The 18,986-nt window shown below is 29.8% G+C and overlaps 3 protein-coding genes across 3 annotated transcripts; 1 reads left to right on the forward strand and 2 right to left on the reverse strand.

Moving 5' to 3' along the window:
• Positions 1-1,371: 1,371 nt before the first annotated feature.
• On the reverse strand, positions 1,372-5,819 carry LOC119689734 (X-ray repair cross-complementing protein 5). Its single transcript, XM_038104629.1, has 6 exons — positions 5,631-5,819; positions 5,480-5,575; positions 5,181-5,419; positions 5,000-5,122; positions 2,437-3,121; positions 1,372-2,379 (listed from the first exon to the last, which is right to left on the reverse strand). The coding sequence occupies exons 1-6, from the start codon at positions 5,643-5,645 to the stop codon at positions 1,426-1,428; spliced, it is 2,112 nt and encodes a 703-aa protein (XP_037960557.1). The 5' UTR covers positions 5,646-5,819; the 3' UTR covers positions 1,372-1,425.
• Positions 5,820-11,235: 5,416 nt separating this feature from the next.
• On the forward strand, positions 11,236-12,652 carry LOC119689735. The gene is made up of 3 exons (XM_038104630.1): positions 11,236-11,721; positions 11,778-11,953; positions 12,008-12,652. The coding sequence occupies exons 1-3, from the start codon at positions 11,452-11,454 to the stop codon at positions 12,408-12,410; spliced, it is 849 nt and encodes a 282-aa protein (XP_037960558.1). The 5' UTR covers positions 11,236-11,451; the 3' UTR covers positions 12,411-12,652.
• A 1,826-nt stretch (positions 12,653-14,478) lies between these two features.
• LOC119689736 lies at positions 14,479-16,114 on the reverse strand. Its single transcript, XM_038104632.1, has 2 exons — positions 15,328-16,114; positions 14,479-15,268 (listed from the first exon to the last, which is right to left on the reverse strand). Exons 1-2 carry the CDS (start codon positions 15,760-15,762, stop codon positions 14,795-14,797), a joined length of 909 nt encoding a protein of 302 aa, XP_037960560.1. The 5' UTR covers positions 15,763-16,114; the 3' UTR covers positions 14,479-14,794.
• Positions 16,115-18,986: the final 2,872 nt, after the last annotated feature.

Raw genomic sequence — 18,986 nt, forward strand, 5'->3', positions numbered from 1 at the left:
TTATTAAATAACTAAAATATTTTCAAAAATTATAATTTTTAATATTAAGATTAGTTGACAAAAACTAAAAAAAAATTGTTATTAAAAAGTTAAATTAAACCTGTATTAATTTAAATTTTAATGTTTTTATGGACTTTTAGATCAATTTCATTTTTATTTAGAATCAAACATGATTTAGGATTAAATTCCTAAATTTTATTTAAATTTGTGATAATTTATGATTATTTAATGAAACATTTTATTTATATTTAGTATTAAATAGAACCAACAATCTTGTTTTAAATAAAAAAAAATTGACGTAATTGACAATAAAAAAACATTGACATTGAAACAATCTTTGGTCATTAATAATATAAACAAAATTTTAAAAATGATATGGAATGCACACTGGTTCCCAAAGATGATCACTAAAAAAAATATAATTAAATAAAACCAAAGCTTTTTATTTTAATTAAAAATAAAATTGACTTAATGGCCTACAAAAAATATTAATATTGTTGGCCATAATAAGCAAATTATTAGTTCATTTCTTGACTTGATAAGCTCACAAAAAACATTAATAATAATTTTTAGCCATAAACAAATTATTAGTACATTTCTTGACTTAATAGCTCACAAAAGAACTTAATAATTATTTTTTTTGGCCGTAATAAATAAATTTTTAGTACATTTCTTTCATCAATAATAACGTAAATATATTCTTAATTTTTTTAAAACAAGTTAATTACATTTGTAGAAAATATATAAGTTAACGAGTTTCTTTATATATAAATGTTTGAGTTCACATAAATTTTACTGACCGATTCACTGTACTCAAGTATTGTAATTAAGATATATATTGTATAATATCTATCAATAACAATTCATTATTATTATATATTAGTGATTCAAAGAAATTCATAGAGCACTTATAAAAAAAAGGTTATAGAATTTTTCTTAAAATCTAAATTGACAACAACATATTTATTGTGTGTCAAAACCATATATAAAAATTTTTAGTTCCACAACACACTCTATTAATTTATATTTAATTAAATTATTCTTTATAAAAACTAAGATATTCCAGTAAAATTGTGCTGTTATGTCAGCTTAAAGAATAATATTTTGAATATTTAGTAGTTTTTGACTAAGAAAAGATTTCTTTAGAAATCCTCTTTGCCTGATATCCTGTATCTTAGTTAATGATGAAAACCAATCAACCAAGGCATCAACTACAAAGTCGTAGTTAATGCAATTTAAGTTAATGATAACGCTATAATGTTAACATATAATATATTTGAATATTGTCAACAAATTCATACTCATTTTACATTTATATACTTAGTTATACATTTTTTAAGCATACAATTTTATTGTAACGATTAAAATTTCACAAATTATGTAAATTATCTATAATACCATAAATCAAAATACTAATAATAATTTTTATGTATCTTCATCTGTTTCAATGTCTTCAACTATTTCACAGGCATTTCCCTCATCTTTTATGGCATAAAATTTTTGTATTTTAAGTTGTTCTTCTAAAGATGGTTCACCATAAATACAAAGACCTAATTCATATTTGACTATAACATCTTCCCAAAATTCAAATAGTCCCATTTTTTTTACATTATCTCTTACACTACGTATCCAATTATTATAATTATCAGTAGCTAAAAAGTCTTTACTAGACGTCCGATACGTTTTTAAAGCCTCAATCACTTTATCCATCATAATATTTGGTGAACTAAAAACTAAATCCCAGATAATTTTTTGTATTTGTTCAACATAAAAATTATATTTTGTATCACGCAAAGTTTGATGATCCAATGTTAGCACATTATGTTTCAATAGCTTCATAAAATCTGCAGCAGGTGTTTTTATACCAACTTGATCGAAGTCCAGTACCGTTACTGGTTCTTTATTTGTATTTATATCTTTCGCTTCGCTTTGATTTGATTTTTTATCTGGTATTGTTGCTGTCTCTAATGGAAATAGTTCTTTTACTAACTTTGCGGCTTTCTTAGCCTTTACTTCATTTGCGTCTGGTACCTTCCAATAAACATCGACAAAATTCTTATCATTTAGAATTTCTTGAAAAATTTCATCACCTGCATTTGATAAAACTTTGCGTTCTAGTATGTCCATCATTGTTTTTTCAAATATATGGGGAAGTGTGTCAAAGGGTAATAAATCCTTTTGAAAGGTTTCCCTTGGTATATCCGAATTATCTTCATCGAAAGTAAGATCCATTGAATCAATTAATTTATCAATCGCTTCAATTTGTTCTTTAGTGCATTCTGTTTTCTTTGAGCATAGTGGAGGAAATTCCCAATAGTTATACTGAGTGTGGAAAGCCAATTCTACCATTGAAAGAGAGGCCGGCTTATTATCCTCAAGCTAAGTAAATAAAATAAAAAATGAATAATAAAATACGTAAGGAGAACAGTGAATTACCTTATTCGGCAATAGTACAACAAGCTTTGGATTGTTGAATTTCACGCTATATATTTTCCAACACAATAAAGCCATATCCGTTTTCAATAAGGCCTTCACTAATGCATCCAACATTTTTGCTGAACTATGTGCATTTTTTTTATGTACAATCCAGTAAAGTGATTCAGTGCAAAAATATTCACTTGGAATTGCGCTTTGTTTGGTAAAAGACAAAAATTTTAACCCAGGCGTATATGTTTCTTTTTCTTCCGTTATTGGTTCATCAAAAGGTATGAAGGAACCAGCAAGCATATACCCATCAATCAAATCTTCATCTAATGGTGTTATCTTAGTGTCTTTAAGAAAATAAGTTGGGGCTCTAGATACTGCGTCTACTGAATCACTATAACATTTTTTTAGCGTTATTTTATTTTCTTCCTTAACTGCGATAACACCTTGTACAGCTATTGAAATTTTAGAACCAATAGACAAGTTACAGTTCCATGACCATGGCCGTTTGGTTTCCGTTTTTAATATTGTACTCAATGCTTCTGTGAAATTGCAGAGCTTGGCATTACAGTGCGATACTAAGCGTAAAGCATACTCTTCATTTTGCAATTGATGTTTATTTTTTTTTTGATCATCTGTGAAAACTGCTTGTGGAGCTCCACTTATTTCATTATCTATGTATTTAATGTTATGTGAGCTAAAGAAATACATAATTATTAGTTTAAACATTATGAAATTTTAAAACTAAAAAAACGAGAATATATATATATATATATATGTAAAAAGATTATTATTTAGGTCTATAAAGCTTTCAACATAAATTGAATGATCGAATGAATGGGTTTAAAAATTAAGAACAAAAAACCAATGACCAATGATCCCAATGATCTTAGACAAAGAATATAATTACATGTACCACAAAATTACTCTAAAGAGTAAATAAATTAACGCAGAAACTATTGGGTTGTCAAAAAAAGCCATGACTTAATTTTCCATATTTCTCGATAAACTTTTGCCATTTTTCAGTTTTTATAAGCAAAAGACTGATTCAGGTACCGTTATACAGCGTCATTTAAAACGAGAATTTAAAAAAATAAAAAGAAGTAGAAATTTGATGATGTAAAATCGAGAGGTATGACAATATAGAATGATTTTTGATGACTCGTCAACATTGTATAAGATCTCGAGTCGTCATAATAAAACACAGGACATTTTCGATTCGAATACTTTTGAGAAGGACACAAACCGAACCTCTTCCAGCAACGCCGATAATATAAATCGAAAATAATAAATTCTAGAATAGAATAGAATTTATTATTTTTGTATAAATGTGGAGTTTAAGCTTTTATATAAATAGAAGAAGCTTTATATAAGAGTCGAATATAAGAGACTTTTATTTGAGTAATAATTAAGTTAGTTTAGAAGTCTATAAATTATAATTAAATAAATAAAAACTGGTCTTAATGCGAACTTTAAAGTGTAACCTACAATAAAAAAACTCTAAATAACACTCTACCAGCCAAGATAAGGACAGACATGATGAATTAAAAAAATAAATATAATTTTTTAGAAATATACAATATATTTTATGAAGTAAACTAATATTTTTAGGACATTTTGTTAACAAAAATAATTAATATTTTGCAAATAAAAATTTATGTGTAAATTAAATTCCAATTAAATTAAATTTATATAATTAAAGTATAGCTGACTCGACAAACTTTGTTCTTCTCTATAATGTAAGTAATAAGCTGTTTTTTTTCTTAGTGCCTGTTTAAAAAAGTCAAAAAAATGTATTATGCGTACTTCAAACAAAACTGAAACCTATAGTTTTAGGTGAAGCCTAAAAACTTTTATTAAATTCTGATAACTGAAAAAACCTAATCAGAAAAACACGATAAGTCATCGCTTCTAATTTGACCGGCGCGAGTTCTAAGCCTGGTACTTGCCATCCAAACAAATTATATACGGACTATAAACTAAATAAAAAACTCGAATATTTCCTGATAATGATAATGAGTACTTAGCAATACTCGAACCAGCGTTGTATGGTTAGCGAAACCCAAATAAATTAACTAAAATTTTTGTTGTTATCTTTTCATTTCTATTCGAACTCTTCTAATTTTTAAATACTTTTTTCATTTCATAAGAAGAGTTACTTTCGGCAAAAAAAAAAAAAATTAGCATTAAATAATCAGATTCCTTTAACTTGTATAAGTTAATAATCAGATTCCGTACATTTTCTAAATATAATATCGAAATTCAACGAATAATTACGTCTAGGAGTGGTCATCAAAAATTAAACAATAATAAATTATTGTTTAATTACGCTGACGGAAGGCTAAATGTCTGTATCTCGTATCTATCTGCTACTTTCTTTATTTTATATATTACCACTTTATATCATATTAAAATATTTTTCGATTCGAGAAACACTTTTAATTTTAAATGTCGCATCATTAAAAATTCTTTATAACCAAATAAGTTTGAAACTTGTCCAAGTGTTTTTTGGTTTAACACACATCGCTTGTGGTATCATATTTTAGATTAATAATTTAATAAATAAATTACTTACATGACTGTTAAGCCAATTTCATTCGTTAATATGTATTTTGATATAATATCAAACTTATCATATTCATTACTTTGCCCATTGAAATCGTAGAAAAGAATTATGCGAGAATTACTTAACTTTCCTCTGGAAAAAACATAATTAAATGAAAGGTGCAAAGTAAATGAAATAATATTTAATTTACTGATTTTTTATTAACTCAGCGGCTACAACTAAAGCATCAAGCCAATTTCCTTCATCACAAACTTCTTCATTTACATATTTGAAGAGGTTCATCAACAATTGCCAAGTGCTAACTTGAACCTCTGGATACTGAACAATATTCTGATAGCCGTCATTGTCGACGCTGTTGTTAGCGTCGTTAAAAGTTCGTGAAGTTCCAACAAGGACGAAAGACACAAGATCTGTTTTTGCTGCACACATCTTTTTCGATCATTTAAAAATCATTAGCAAAAAAATATCATCCTAAACTTTAGTGTTTACCTTATCCTTTAAAAATTCCGCAGCACATTTGACTGCGTTTTGTTTAAATATCATGTCAGAGTTTTCGCGCACATCAAGCACAAGTACCACACACTCCTGAAAGGAATTATTGTATATATTTAACGATTTTAAATTTATAAATATATATCACCTTATTCCATGCCATATTTATTTGAATCAAGAACTACTTCCTATATTAACCAAATTGTTTGAAATAATAAGCGGCAATTTCTGTTGTTGTGAAATTATATATGAAGTGACAGTTGGACATAAGCAGTCACACAACAGCTGTATTAATGCCGGTTTTCAGCATAAACTGTTTACACTTGCAAATGTGTTTGACATTTGGATGTTGTGATTGTTAACATTTTCACATTTTTCTAAAACTATAAGATAATAAAAACTAAGACAACCAGTGACATTGATCAATTAATGACAACTAAATTTAATTGCAACAAATTTATTGATGTCCATATATTAGCCGTAATTTTTTCTTTTAGAGTTGCAAAAAAGTGTTTGTAAGTGTTTGAGAAAATTTTGTGCAGAAGAATGGAAAACATTTTTGCCTTTATATATGAATGCTTTGTCATTAAGCAGCGAAAAGGTAAAAGAGTGCATTAGCGGATTCGAAGTCTTGGGTTTTCCACAATGGCTAAGTTCTTAATTTACTATTAGTGACACATATTAGGTTAGGTTAGGTTACTGGAGCCATCCGAAGACGCACTTAGACCGTGAGGTCCATTGTGTTACCCTTAAGAATTTGACACCTGTCACTATAACCATTTAGTACTATAACTATTTAGTACACAAGGCTCTTTTAATGAATTGAAAAAGTGCGATCGTAAGTAGAAGAGTCTATGTGTTACGAAAGCAGGACACTGTAACAGAAGGTGTATTGATGATTCCTCTTCGTCATCCTCAATACAGTGTCTACAGTGCAAGGAGGTCCTGATATTGAGCCTCAAGGCATATTCTCCCAACGGGCAGTGTCCCGCAATAATTCCCAATATCTTAGATAAATTTTCTCGAGATGGGAGATGATCTTTTCTTACTAATTTCTGGCCAAAATTAAATGGTCATGGTCAACATGGTCAACAGTGACCAACTGTTGGTCACATCTTCTTCTAAACATCCGGTGTACCTAAAGTGGTATATCCACACTTTCCCACCACCTGACAACCTGCGCTATCTAGATCAATAAGAAGACCGTTAACTGCAGTAAGCCATAAGTGGTGGGAGAGTACTCCTCCTTGTGGAGTCTCCCTATTAACCTTTTTAGTTACTAGTGTTTCCCCCACTGCACTACGATTGTCCTGTCAACCAGCAGTTGAGTAATGACTTCAGTTACTCCATTGTCAATTCCCAGTCTTCTTGATGAATTAACGATTATTTGAGCCTCCTAACGATATTGAAAGCCGCTACCACATCTTTGTGTTGTAATCGTCCCAATTAAAGTTGATAATGCAGTCTCTACAGACCTTTTTGGTATCTGGTATCTCTTTCCTAATAAAATGTTTCAGAAGCCTTTCTAAAGTTTTTAAGAGGAATGAGGACAGACTGATCAGTCTAAAGTCTTTGGGTGTAATGTGAGACCTTTTGCCAGCTTTAGGAATGAAAGCGACCTTTGTCGATCAAAAACGGTCCAAGGATATATTGCAGGCTTTTGCAAAGGTTTCCACAAGGCTATCTAGTGATTAGGAAGTCTCTACTTCTTCATCAGGACATAGTGGAAGTAGATTTAATAGATTGGTTCGATATCTACTCCACTTGGCATTACGGTAGTTCCAATAAGGTTTCTCAACTGAATATTGCAGATCCATATATGTAACGATTGGTCAGAGAATGAGTGTTCATCTAGAACTCTCCAATCCTTAACCTCAAGATCTGTGGATAAGGTAATGTCTAAAACTTCATTTCTGCCTGTAGTAATAAATGTAGCTTCTACTCCTGTATTGCATATATGAAGATTTTAATCTACAATGAAATCAAATAATGACTAACCACTTTCATTAGTGTCCGAGCGTCCCCAGATCGTATGATGAGCATTTGCATCGGTTCCAATCAGTACACCAGTCATCCTTTCTGCTGCAGTATGATGACACCATCCATATAGTTTTGCCGTCGATTTCCAGACTCACTGCTGTCTGGTCGTCATCACTAAAATTATTCGAACAGAAACATTTAATGTTCTTTTTAACTAGCACACATGATACTGGTCTACCTGAATCTGTGTCGCTGATGAGTTTATAGTCATTTGTTCTGATTCCACAGATCCAGTTTTCCAGTATCTATGATTCCTGCATCAGAACAATATCGATAGCTGATGCAGCTTTTGAGTGATAGAGGTTAATCTGCAGCAACTTCATCAGGTACTTTAACCTCCACCACCATTTTGTTAGCCTCGTCTGGGAGCCCACTCTCATCAAATAGGTTGCCTAGAGTGGTCACCGACCCCGCATCTGGCTTGTCTTCATGCATAGGAGAGAGTGTATCCACCTCTATCTGACCTAGCAGGTCTTCGCTCTGATTTTCCTCAATAATCTGCTGCCTTGACATTGATCCCTCAGCCGGTTTTTTTAAGCATGGGCTGGTCAGACGTAATCTTCTCCGATTCTTCCGTAGAATCGGTACCATAAACTTAAAGGTTTACCTTCTCGAAGCTGTAGGAGATTACATACCTAACCTCCGTTAGCGGTTTCAACGACTCCGCATTCAATACAAGGACAGCTTGTTTTGTCGGTCCAGCGGTTCTTCTAACTTAACTACCTTCCAATTTCCAGTTGGAAGGTTAGGGTTGCAGATTCTGTTGAGTTTTAAAATCTGCTCAGGGTCGGTTTGTTTGATTGGGACCCAAACCCTGGCCCTAGGACGGCTCGCATCCAAGCCAACCGACATCTTCATAGGAGGAAGTAGGTCCTGGGATTTCTTCCAACACTTGAAGGAAAATGTCTGCCAACACGACCGACACCCATTTCCATTTATCCTTGGGGATGCTCCCCTCCTCGCCACTCCGATCCAGGATACCTAGAATGAGATTGTCTTTCGCAACCTCGCTGTACAGTCGTGCCGGTACAGTGTGAACTCTTGGTTTCTTCGTAAGAGGGGGTTTTTTCTCCTGAGATCTTTGCCTTTCAGAGACTAAATTCGGTTTGGAAGCTTCTTTATTGCTTGATTTTGCCAAGACACTTTTACCCCCTTCAAGGGATGAAGCCTACTGTTGGGTGACTTTGTCGGCTGGAATCTCGCCTACGCGCTGCAGGATTCTTGAAGCCATACGAAGGTCAATATGGGCCTTTTTGAAAGGGGGAATTCTCTTCGAGGATCTGGGTCCTGAATTGTCAATGTTCTTGGCCGTGACAGAAGGGGTAACGCACTTTCCGGTAGCAGAAAGTTTTGTAGGTTTTTTGTTTAAACTTTCCATGTTGATGGGTCCCAACTCAGTTGCGCTATCTCCACCCGACGTATAGTCAGCCCAGAGTTCAGACAATCCATAGTCATTATACAAGCAGTGTCAAAATATAGCCAAGGTTGCCGTTGAAACCATAGTGGCCATGAAGGCCGTTAATCAGAATTTTGCCTCGCAATAACCAATCCGACAAGGAAGCCCCTAAGGACACATATTAATTATGGTCAATATTTAAGATGGGTGTCACATTGAAATAAAACTAAAGTCCAAAAATGCTATTGATTACTACAACTACAAAGCGTGGTATTCGACCGTTCTGTCTGCTCTGCTAGATTTTAGGCAACTATTATATTAATTTCATGTATAAAATAATCAAAATTAATAAATGCAGATACCGACTCCTTTGCATCAGTTTCCTGATATTAATCTGAAATAATATTTTTTAATAATAATATTAATATTAATAATATTTTTTGTTAAATAGTATATGATATTTTATAATTATATTAAATATATATTTAATAAATAAACTTATTTCTATATTTTTATGTATTAATTATATATTTTATTTATAGAAAATGTTTAAAAAGTTCTTATCTGTTGTTTGTTTTGAATTTTGATTATTTGTTTATGTTTACATTTTGTTTCATGTGTCAAATATGTCAAATTTCGATCATTTCCCTGTTGCATTCGTCATTTTTGGAATAATTTTGGACAAATTTTGTTTTGCTATATTCTATAGTAAGTGAAAAAGCACGAAAGCTCTTTGTATGGTTAATGAAATTTACTCAGTAAGTTAAGCTTACTAAGTAAGCAGTGTAAACGTACTATTATAATAAAAATATTTCAACGCAACGTACATACCACGTCCATTGCATTAAGAATAGTTAAACCAACTAAAGTTATAAAGTAACTTTTCAATTCAAACAGTAATCATATGCTGTTACTTAAATCAAAGCTGATGATCAAAAAATAATACAATTTGCTTTTTATTCTTGTAAGTGAAAATACATCGATGTATTACTTTATAGTTCACATTGTTATAAAACTGCTTTCAAAATTGTTGATATGCTTTTATTTAATTTATATTTGAACAATTATGATTTAATACAATTTATTTTACTAAGAAACATTAACTTGTCCACAATACATATTACATTACTCTGTCATATATTAAGAATATAATTTAAATTAACCCAAATAAAAGTTTATATTTTCGTCACCCGATTGATTTTACTTTATTAACTCTATATGCCTTTTTATTTAATTAATATATGATAAACTACGTTTCATTACAATATCCCGATCAATTTGAAAGTTTCTAGTGGTGATAAAGCAGTATTGTCATAAGATACACAACCATAAATTAGTTTAGGTCTAATTCGTTACTTATAAAGCAAGAGTTTAATTTTTCAAGTTCAAATTTCATTGTATTAATGGTTTTAGAACAGTAAGACTTATGTTATGATTGCAGCTAAATTCACCAAATGTTGTTGCTTTCAATGCAAACTGAAGTGAGCTGTCAGTGTCAAATTTTCATTTTGCATTGAAAAGCAAAAACAATTGGGTCACATGTCCGCAATTATAACATGCCATTAACCAAATGTATTAACTGTCAAAATTTAGACCTAACTTTTTCACATTATCTTCTCATTATATTTCCATAATTTTGACTTCTATTTTTCTTGGATCTTAATATTTTTGTTTTGTAATATAAATAGTTTTCGTTTTTTCAGCATTTATCTTAATTCTCCACGTTCTAAAATATCTAATTATCCTGTAAATATTTAATTATTTTTTAACAATAAATATGTTGAATTTGCAGAATGTAAATAAACAATAGTATTCGACTTTTCATTAATTGCAGTTCATCAAAAAAGTCAGCTTGGGTAACTAGTTTGGTAAATTGCATTATTTATATTTATTGCAATCAATCAATGCCAGTTTGGGCAGTTCGTAATATGTTAAATATGCACATGTTACACAAATTATTTAGCACACATTTGATACTTTAACATTTCAGCACTGACATGAGTTTAGCATAGAGGTTTTAAGCGGCAGTGAACTACAATAACAGAAATTAATTCCTTACCGTTCGAAACCTTTCTCTTAAATACAATAGTTTCATTGAGTAAAATAGTCACTTCCGTCATAAGCGACGTTAAAATGCAATTTAATGAATTTAGCATGCTAAATAAAAAGTGTGAAGAAACTGTTTTGATACTTTGTTAAAAGAAAATCATTGATAAATTCGAATACTCCAACTCAATAGCACACAGGTTAGTTTTTTCAGATTCCCAAAATTATTGTCAATTTCTATTTGAAAAGATTCAATAAAAAAATTAATTAAAGAAAAAAAAACTTTGTTAAGCACTTCATGTACAAGTTGTGAGCATGCATGCAGTTATGCTTCACTTATACATTCAGGACTCTTCATTACGGAAATTGACAGTGTGTAGTGCGTTTTAAATTATTGGCATACCGCAATTTATAATTATCGATAACATTTTTAAACAAACCAGGATTATTTTGATTTGCTTGCGCATTGGAAGCGGTGCTGGTTGCAATGCCGAATATAACAAAAAATATAGATTTTAATATGGAAGTTGATGTCTTGACATCCGCAACTGTTGCAAACGTTGTAAACTCAATTCTTGAATTCCTTTTGTATCAACGAAATCAGATTCCTTTCGTGTATAAAACATTAAAACATTACACTCAGTTGTGGGAGGACCAAAGTCAAGACGATGAAGTTACGACTGTAAGGCAGTTTAATATAAATAGACAAAGGGATTTAGTTAAAACGACGAAGGATTCAATAAGTGAAATGCGTCAGGTTAGTCACAAAAATTTCAAAGGAAAAATTAATTAACCATTTTCTTTCCTTATTAGCTAATACATACGTCATTTCAAAACAACATTATAAAAAGGTTGCGTTTCCTATTTGGTACAACGACTTTAACACCGAGAGAAGCCTATACAATACACATACCCACAGAGTCAATAGCAATTAAACACTATTATGAGCATCACCAAATGTCGCCAGCAGCGCTTAACAAGGCTTTAGTGTATGTGCCCATAATAAATACTTAGTACAAAATTAAAATAATCTTAATTTACAGTAATTTGGTAACAACGCAGGAATTGTATGATATATTTACACACGACTTAAACACTACAAATGTTTACTTAGAATTAGAAATGGTAGATGATATTAACGCAATTAACAGCTCCCGCATGTTCCGTAAAACAATAAGTCAATTGCCTCAAAGCTGCAAAGACATACATTTCCACTTATTGCATGTTTCCTCTGCCAATTTTGAAAACAATTCTCTAAAGTGCTGTAAGGAGCTAAAAATATTTGAGGACTCCGAAATTTTAGAAGTTACAGAAGATTGTGCAAATACAAGCAATGACACAAGTTTAGAGCAAAAACAAGATCAACTTGAATGGTATGAATCTGAAGTGATAGTGCGTGGTTTGAAAGATAAAACTGTGCACGGTATGAACATGTGGAGAAAATAATTTCTTATTTCCGAAAGCCGACTGATTCTAAAACGCATGCAATACAAATTATTTTATTACATTTAATCCACAGAAATTTTTCGATAGTGTTATATCGTATTTCTAATATCCCATTTATTTGATTTAAGAGCGGTTTGTTGCTTGAAATTGGAATATTTTAATCTTCGCACAAAAGTACAAACAATATATACAATTATAAATTACATGTTATTAAAGATTTGCACATATTAATGATGTTTATAATTCAGCAATAAATTATTAATATATCTTAGTTATAATTATTTTTAAACTTATTAGTTTAATGTTTTAAAAAATTTATTTTGAATTAGTGGAAATAAAATAAATCAAGATGGCAATATAAATGTATGCGTTTATGTATTTATTATGTAGACTAGTCTTCCACGTCTTTTGTTTATTTACGAAAACATTATTTTCCAAAAAATTATTTTTCTTTATTGTAGTATTTAAAATAGCACAAAATGTTTATAATCTTATTGCTATAGCCTGTTGAGTCCTAAGAAAGCAAGTTCATAAAAGAATGACATGTATACAAAAAGAATAAAAAGGATTAACCTCCCTTAACGTATAAGAGTTAAACAGGATAAGGAATGGATGTTAAATTTTGTAATCACAGTGACTAGTTAGATGAATGATATGTTTAATATAAAGTTGTTAAAATAGTAGTTAAACATTTATTATCCAAAAAATTAAACACACATAATGACAAAACTTGCTCAATCATGTGGAAAAATTAGCAAAGTCGAGATGTTATAGCACTTTGTATTGTGAATTCCATTTGAAGCGTGTTAAATCTGAGTTAAATACCGCAAAAATGGAGGAAAACGAAAGTCTCTTTCATCGTAAGGTTGGTAAGTTCACATAAACCGTTCTCAAAAAGTTACGACCAATTATACTCACATTTTTGTTCCAAATAACACTGGAGAGATTGATTTGTGAACACATAAGAGAAGTTATCCTTAGTGGTAAATTTTTCTCTTAACGACATGCGAATACGTAAACCACATCTATATAGAAGGCAGAACACTCGCTTGTTAGGCTCGTGAAAAAATCCTTATTGATAAGGAATACTTAATGGTGGATTTTATAGATATGAAATTAAAGTCAAACACACAATTGCTTTGAAAGCCGTAAGTTTACCAGCATTAGTTACAGAGCCTTTAGTCACTCACGTTGACTACGCCACAACAGGTGTCGATGTATGCATATAAGAAGAACGGGATTAATGTATGCTATGTGGATTATTATGGTCTCTACTGATCTTGATGCCATTAGGATGTCTATCTGTGTGTCATGTAAGAAGTAATTGCTTATTATATTCTTTATTGGTACATAATAGTTAACTGCTAAATCAACATTAATAAAAAAATTAAATATTAAGTTTTAATTATATTTAATACCAACACTACGATTATATCACTGTGAAATTTGGAAATGTAAATACTAAGCTTCTTATATTTCACTCTCTGCTTACTGTAATGCCATATCACCCACTAGGAAGTCCTTCATAGTCTAACAAGCAAGACGTTCATAAGATTATAGCACTCATGAAAATCGCATGTCTTTGAGAAGTCTCATAACAAAAAAAAAAAAATATGCATATAACAAATTCAATTAACTATAATAGTTTGGCTACTACATCAATTGAAACTTAATTATGCATACCATCGCAGTTTAAATATACAATAGATATTTAAATCAACCAAATTTTTTAAAGTTCAGCAATATCTTTAGTGGCATCAAATGGGGCGGGGACTGCGCAAACAGAATTGATAATAAAAAAATACTTATTATTCACTGTTACAGTAGTATAGCTTTAATTGTTGATTCTTCGTCACAGAAATAACTTAAAATCGCATTTCTAAAAGCACCGCAGAATAATGAAGTAATTCTTAACACTTCATTGGATACTATATGCAAATAACCCAAATTCATAAGTATTATTTATACATTATAGTATGATAATTATATTCATTACTACTTAACTGAGTAACAATATTGACTAATCAAAATTTCAAATATATATAATTAAATAAAAGAGTCTTCTTAATTCAATTGCATCATACACATTTAATATTGTATTCCCAAAAACTTTACGTATTCAACATATTTCAATTCATTCGATAACAATAGTAACTTAATTTACATTTTTTAAAATTAATGTTTTATTTTAAATATTTAAGCGTTTCCAGGGACTACATACACAACATTCAAGAAAATTATAAAAGATATCAGTTGCATAGTTTAAAGTAAATAAATTTTAAACTAATGCGTAAATGTACACTTTAATCCACAAAAAAAATTTTAAAAATCTAAAATTGCACTTTGTAAGTGCGTAAGGTACGTAATAAATAGTTTTAAGTTTCCTAATCTATGACTATTGGCTCCTCATTACTTTCATCAACCAACAAAACATTGTAGAATTCTTTCACAGGAGGATATTCCTTGTTTAGGAAAAGCGTGCAATCTTTGCCAGAGCATGGGCCCAGTTGCCGTCTAACCATTTGCGTACGCCAAAAGCGCAGTTTCCGCTCATCTAATAATTTATTTCGTAAACGAAAAACCCACTCATTATACTCCCATGGCTCAAAAAGTGCCGCATCCAATTTATTAGCTGCCATCAAATCAGCTGCCTTAATTTCGTTATTAAGTCTATCAGTCTTTTCTAAAAATAGTAGTGTCCACACGGTATTGCGAACAGCAGTCGAAATTTTTTTGTAATTAGCTAGTGCGATATCCTCCGAAATGATGAAATCAACATTTACCCTCTCCTCCATCAGCTTTTGGTAATCTAGTAAAGGGGTCCTAGTTCCAATAATAGCTTCAAAATCAGTAATTTCCTATAAGTAGACATTTTAATATTCATCACTTTTAATATTTAGTACATTTACAAACTTACCTCCTCAGACATAACCGATTCAAATTTTTCCACACAGTCTTGTTCAGAATTGTGAAAATTATGTATACCAGTTCCAAACTCAATTGGACCTAAAGATTTTCTTACTATATGTTCTTCCCATATTGTAATCATTTGTCTGTTCACCAATTCATTACGCAAATTTTCTAACCATTTGTTATATTCCTGGAGTCCATATGTAGCCGCGTCACATCGATACGCTTCTATGAGTTCACAGGCCATGAGCACATCTTTGTTTTCGAATTTCCCAGTATCAAACAATATTCTCCATATTGCACATTGAATTTCTTTGCCAATAGATTTGAATATATTAATGCAATAGTCTATATTTAATCCGTTTATACTGAGCATATGCCGTTCCACTAACGCCTTATAGTCCTCCAATGGGTTATGTATTGATATGCCGGATTGCTCCATTCCAGAAGTTGTAAAAAATATAAATTTAAATTTATAATAAATATTAAAACATAAATGTTTTGGCCTTTTACGAATACATATATTTTTTCCTTATCATTCTAATTATTAACGTCATATTAGTCTGATTGAACTCCGGTATTGAGAATTTTTATATGAATAACATTGTTACTAACAACTTTGAAATAATGGAACAAATACTTTTGCATTCGTTGCATTACAATCAAATCATACCCTATTTACACTTAAAAGCACGAAACCTGTGTTGCTTCAGTTCATTGCAAAATATTTGCGTATCAGTAATATCCATAATTAAAATCGAGTAAACAATACTATTTTACTTATTTATTTTTCAACACCCAAAATGAGTAATAAAAAGAATTTGTTTTGTTTCGGACATTGTTTTAACTTTCGGGCATCATAGTATCTTTCTATGATGCATTAATTATTAAAATTAACATAAAAAATTTAGTTAATATTTTTATATGACACTACTCCGGTTTTTTTCATTGGATACAAAATTTTTTTTTATTTATTTTATCAACGCATCGTTGGTTTCTGCCAACCTTTTCAAGGGTATCTGAATTTTTATTATATTTAATATATAAAATTAAATTTATAAGAATAATCGTAATTATTTCTTTCAGAGTTATAAAAAAACATCATGAAGTCTGGATGAAACAAATTGGCATCACTTTTAAAATATGTTCAATGCTTTTTCTGACATATGTTTTTTGTTGTGTTGTGTACAATATAAAATATAAAAATTTTAAACTCTTTAAATTAATTTAATTTAAATAAAAGAAAACAAAATGAATATTAAAACACAATGGTAAGCATTTTTATCCTAAATATTTAAATTAACTATTTTATCTATTTATTTTAATTATTTATTTAGTAAATAGAATGGTCGTATAATTTTAACGAATGAATGGAATTTTGCAACATATTTCCAGTGAACAATCACAATAGACTTATTTTTAAATTTGACTGCACTAAAACTTAAGACATAGAAATTTTTACGGGTGAAACCTAACTTTGAAGATTTTAAGAGCATTATTGTTGCTACACATGTCTTAATGTCCTTAAGATTTCGAAGAAGGATGATGGCTCCGATTGTAACAACTACCAAGATATCACGCTGCTTCCGTGCTCAACAAAATGCTCACTTCGGTTTTACTATCTCGTACCTTGACAACCACAGAAGAATTTCTACGTGAGAAACAATATGGTTTTAGCGAAATCGATCTTGTATCAACCTGATCAATACTGTCCGCATCGTGTTTAAACAATGCAACGAATTTAGGTCTTCTGTTTGTGCAGACTTTGAAGATTTCAAACTTTAAAAAAGCCTTTGATAATTATATTCAAATCTTTTTTTATTATGAAAGTTACGTCAAAAAACAAAACAGTTTCAATGCACAAATTATTATTGTAATTTCTAATTTCACTTATGAAATACTTATCTAAACCTTTGTGTGAAGCTGTAGACTTTCTGACCACGTATTTCTCCTTCTTTTCATTTTTTTTTGTGCTTGAAAATAATATTTGACTTAATTAAATCCAAAATCAATTAATTAAATAACTACTGTATGTTTAATTTGTGAAAACAAAAAACTTTATTAAATATTTTACGAGTACATAGTATTTATTTTTTTTTGGCATTGACTTGAATCCATCTGAAATAAACAAATTTCACTTAATAATACATCACACTCAAGAATTATATATATAACTGATATTTTAAATCATTTATATATATTTTTTATATCAATTGCATACTTTACATACTTACTTTCTCAGTGCGTTTGTTTACAGCTCAAATTTTTATTTACAAATAAAACATATGACACATACTTTAAATTTCGGTTATTTTCCTTTTGGGAAATTTATTTTCAAGGGTTGCATTTGACATTTTTGGTCTAAAATGAGCTGATTTATTGTAAATGAGCTCATTTATATAAAAGCTCTTTGTATGACGAGTCTTCCTTAATATGCAAAAATCGTCTAAATGAGATAGTGTGCGTATACTATAATACGGCATTTACACTGGCCGAAAATAGCTCATTTGGTCAAAAATCAAAAATGAGAGCGCATAGCTTATTCTTACATACAAAATTTAAAGCACGAATGCAATCCATTTCATCACATTCTGTATGAATTCCACATATGTTCCAAATAAAAAGGAATACATTGAACATACCCTAAATAAAAGCTCTTCATGACATTTTGACAGTTTGAGAAAGCTTTATTTGACATATTTACAAAAAAAGGTAAACAAATGTTTGGTGGTTGCATTTTCTTGAAAACGATGAACCTCTTTTTAGAACTTCTACTTCCCAAAAAGTATTTAATCAAAGTTAAAAATATGTTTTCAATATATATTTTAAGGTTTGAAGGTATATTTAACCTTCATGCAACATATTTTTGTACACAGGCCAAAAATCAAATCAACAGGCAAGTTGCAAAATCAGCTGTATTAAATGAGAACAAACCAATTACAACGAATGTAAATACTTTCAAATGGCTCATTCAAAATGAGCCATTTTCGGCCAATGTAAACGCCATATAAGACTATTATTGTATTTCTTATCCCAACTCCTCTAATGTAGAATGTCAAAAACAGCCATTGAAATTTTTATTATTATTAAAATAAACGCAATTTGGTACAGTTGAACTTAAAAAAGATATTATTTAATATATTATTTACTTTATTTTAAAATAAATTTTTACATAATTTGCTTTTAATATTATATTTTACATTATATAAATTTCAGAATACAAATATAAAGTAATAATCAATTTTTATTCTATAATCTTAAAATATGTATATTGATTTGACATTATCGAGGTAAAGTCTCATACATTTAATATGTACAAATAAATATGTATTAATTGTTTTTATTTTTAAAGTGGTCTAATTGGCCAATTGTTTAAATAATACACAATTTTCTAAATTATTTCAGAAAGTCATATATTATATATATAAATATTTTGACTATTATCAATATGATGACTATTATATTATAATTATCTTCATGGTACTGTTATTCGATATATCAATTCAATTCAACATAAATAACAAAGAAATAAAAATAAATCTAATACAAAAATTTAATTTGGAATTTCTATTCGATGAAGGTCAAAAAGTAAAGCGTTTTTTGTTTAAAGAGTATTTTTTAGTATATATACCCTGTATATTCTGTTGTCAAAATCAGCTGGTCATT

This window comes from Teleopsis dalmanni, chromosome X (genome assembly GCF_002237135.1).
Source record: "Teleopsis dalmanni isolate 2A chromosome X, ASM223713v2, whole genome shotgun sequence".
Lineage (NCBI taxonomy): Eukaryota > Metazoa > Arthropoda > Insecta > Diptera > Diopsidae > Teleopsis > Teleopsis dalmanni.

Coding starts and splice junctions, on each gene's coding strand:
- LOC119689736 (XM_038104632.1), bottom strand. CDS start 15,762: ATGGAGCAATCCGGCATATCAATACATAACCCATTGGAGGACTATAAG. Junction 15,269..15,327: donor AATCGGTTATGTCTGAGGAG/GTAAGTTTGTAA, acceptor GTCTACTTATAG/GAAATTACTGATTTTGAAGC.
- LOC119689735 (XM_038104630.1), top strand. CDS start 11,452: ATGCCGAATATAACAAAAAATATAGATTTTAATATGGAAGTTGATGTC. Junction 11,722..11,777: donor CAATAAGTGAAATGCGTCAG/GTTAGTCACAAA, acceptor TTTCCTTATTAG/CTAATACATACGTCATTTCA. Junction 11,954..12,007: donor GCGCTTAACAAGGCTTTAGT/GTATGTGCCCAT, acceptor CTTAATTTACAG/TAATTTGGTAACAACGCAGG.
- LOC119689734 (XM_038104629.1), bottom strand. Junction 5,420..5,479: donor CGGAATTTTTAAAGGATAAG/GTAAACACTAAA, acceptor TGATCGAAAAAG/ATGTGTGCAGCAAAAACAGA. Junction 2,380..2,436: donor TTGTACTATTGCCGAATAAG/GTAATTCACTGT, acceptor TTATTTACTTAG/CTTGAGGATAATAAGCCGGC.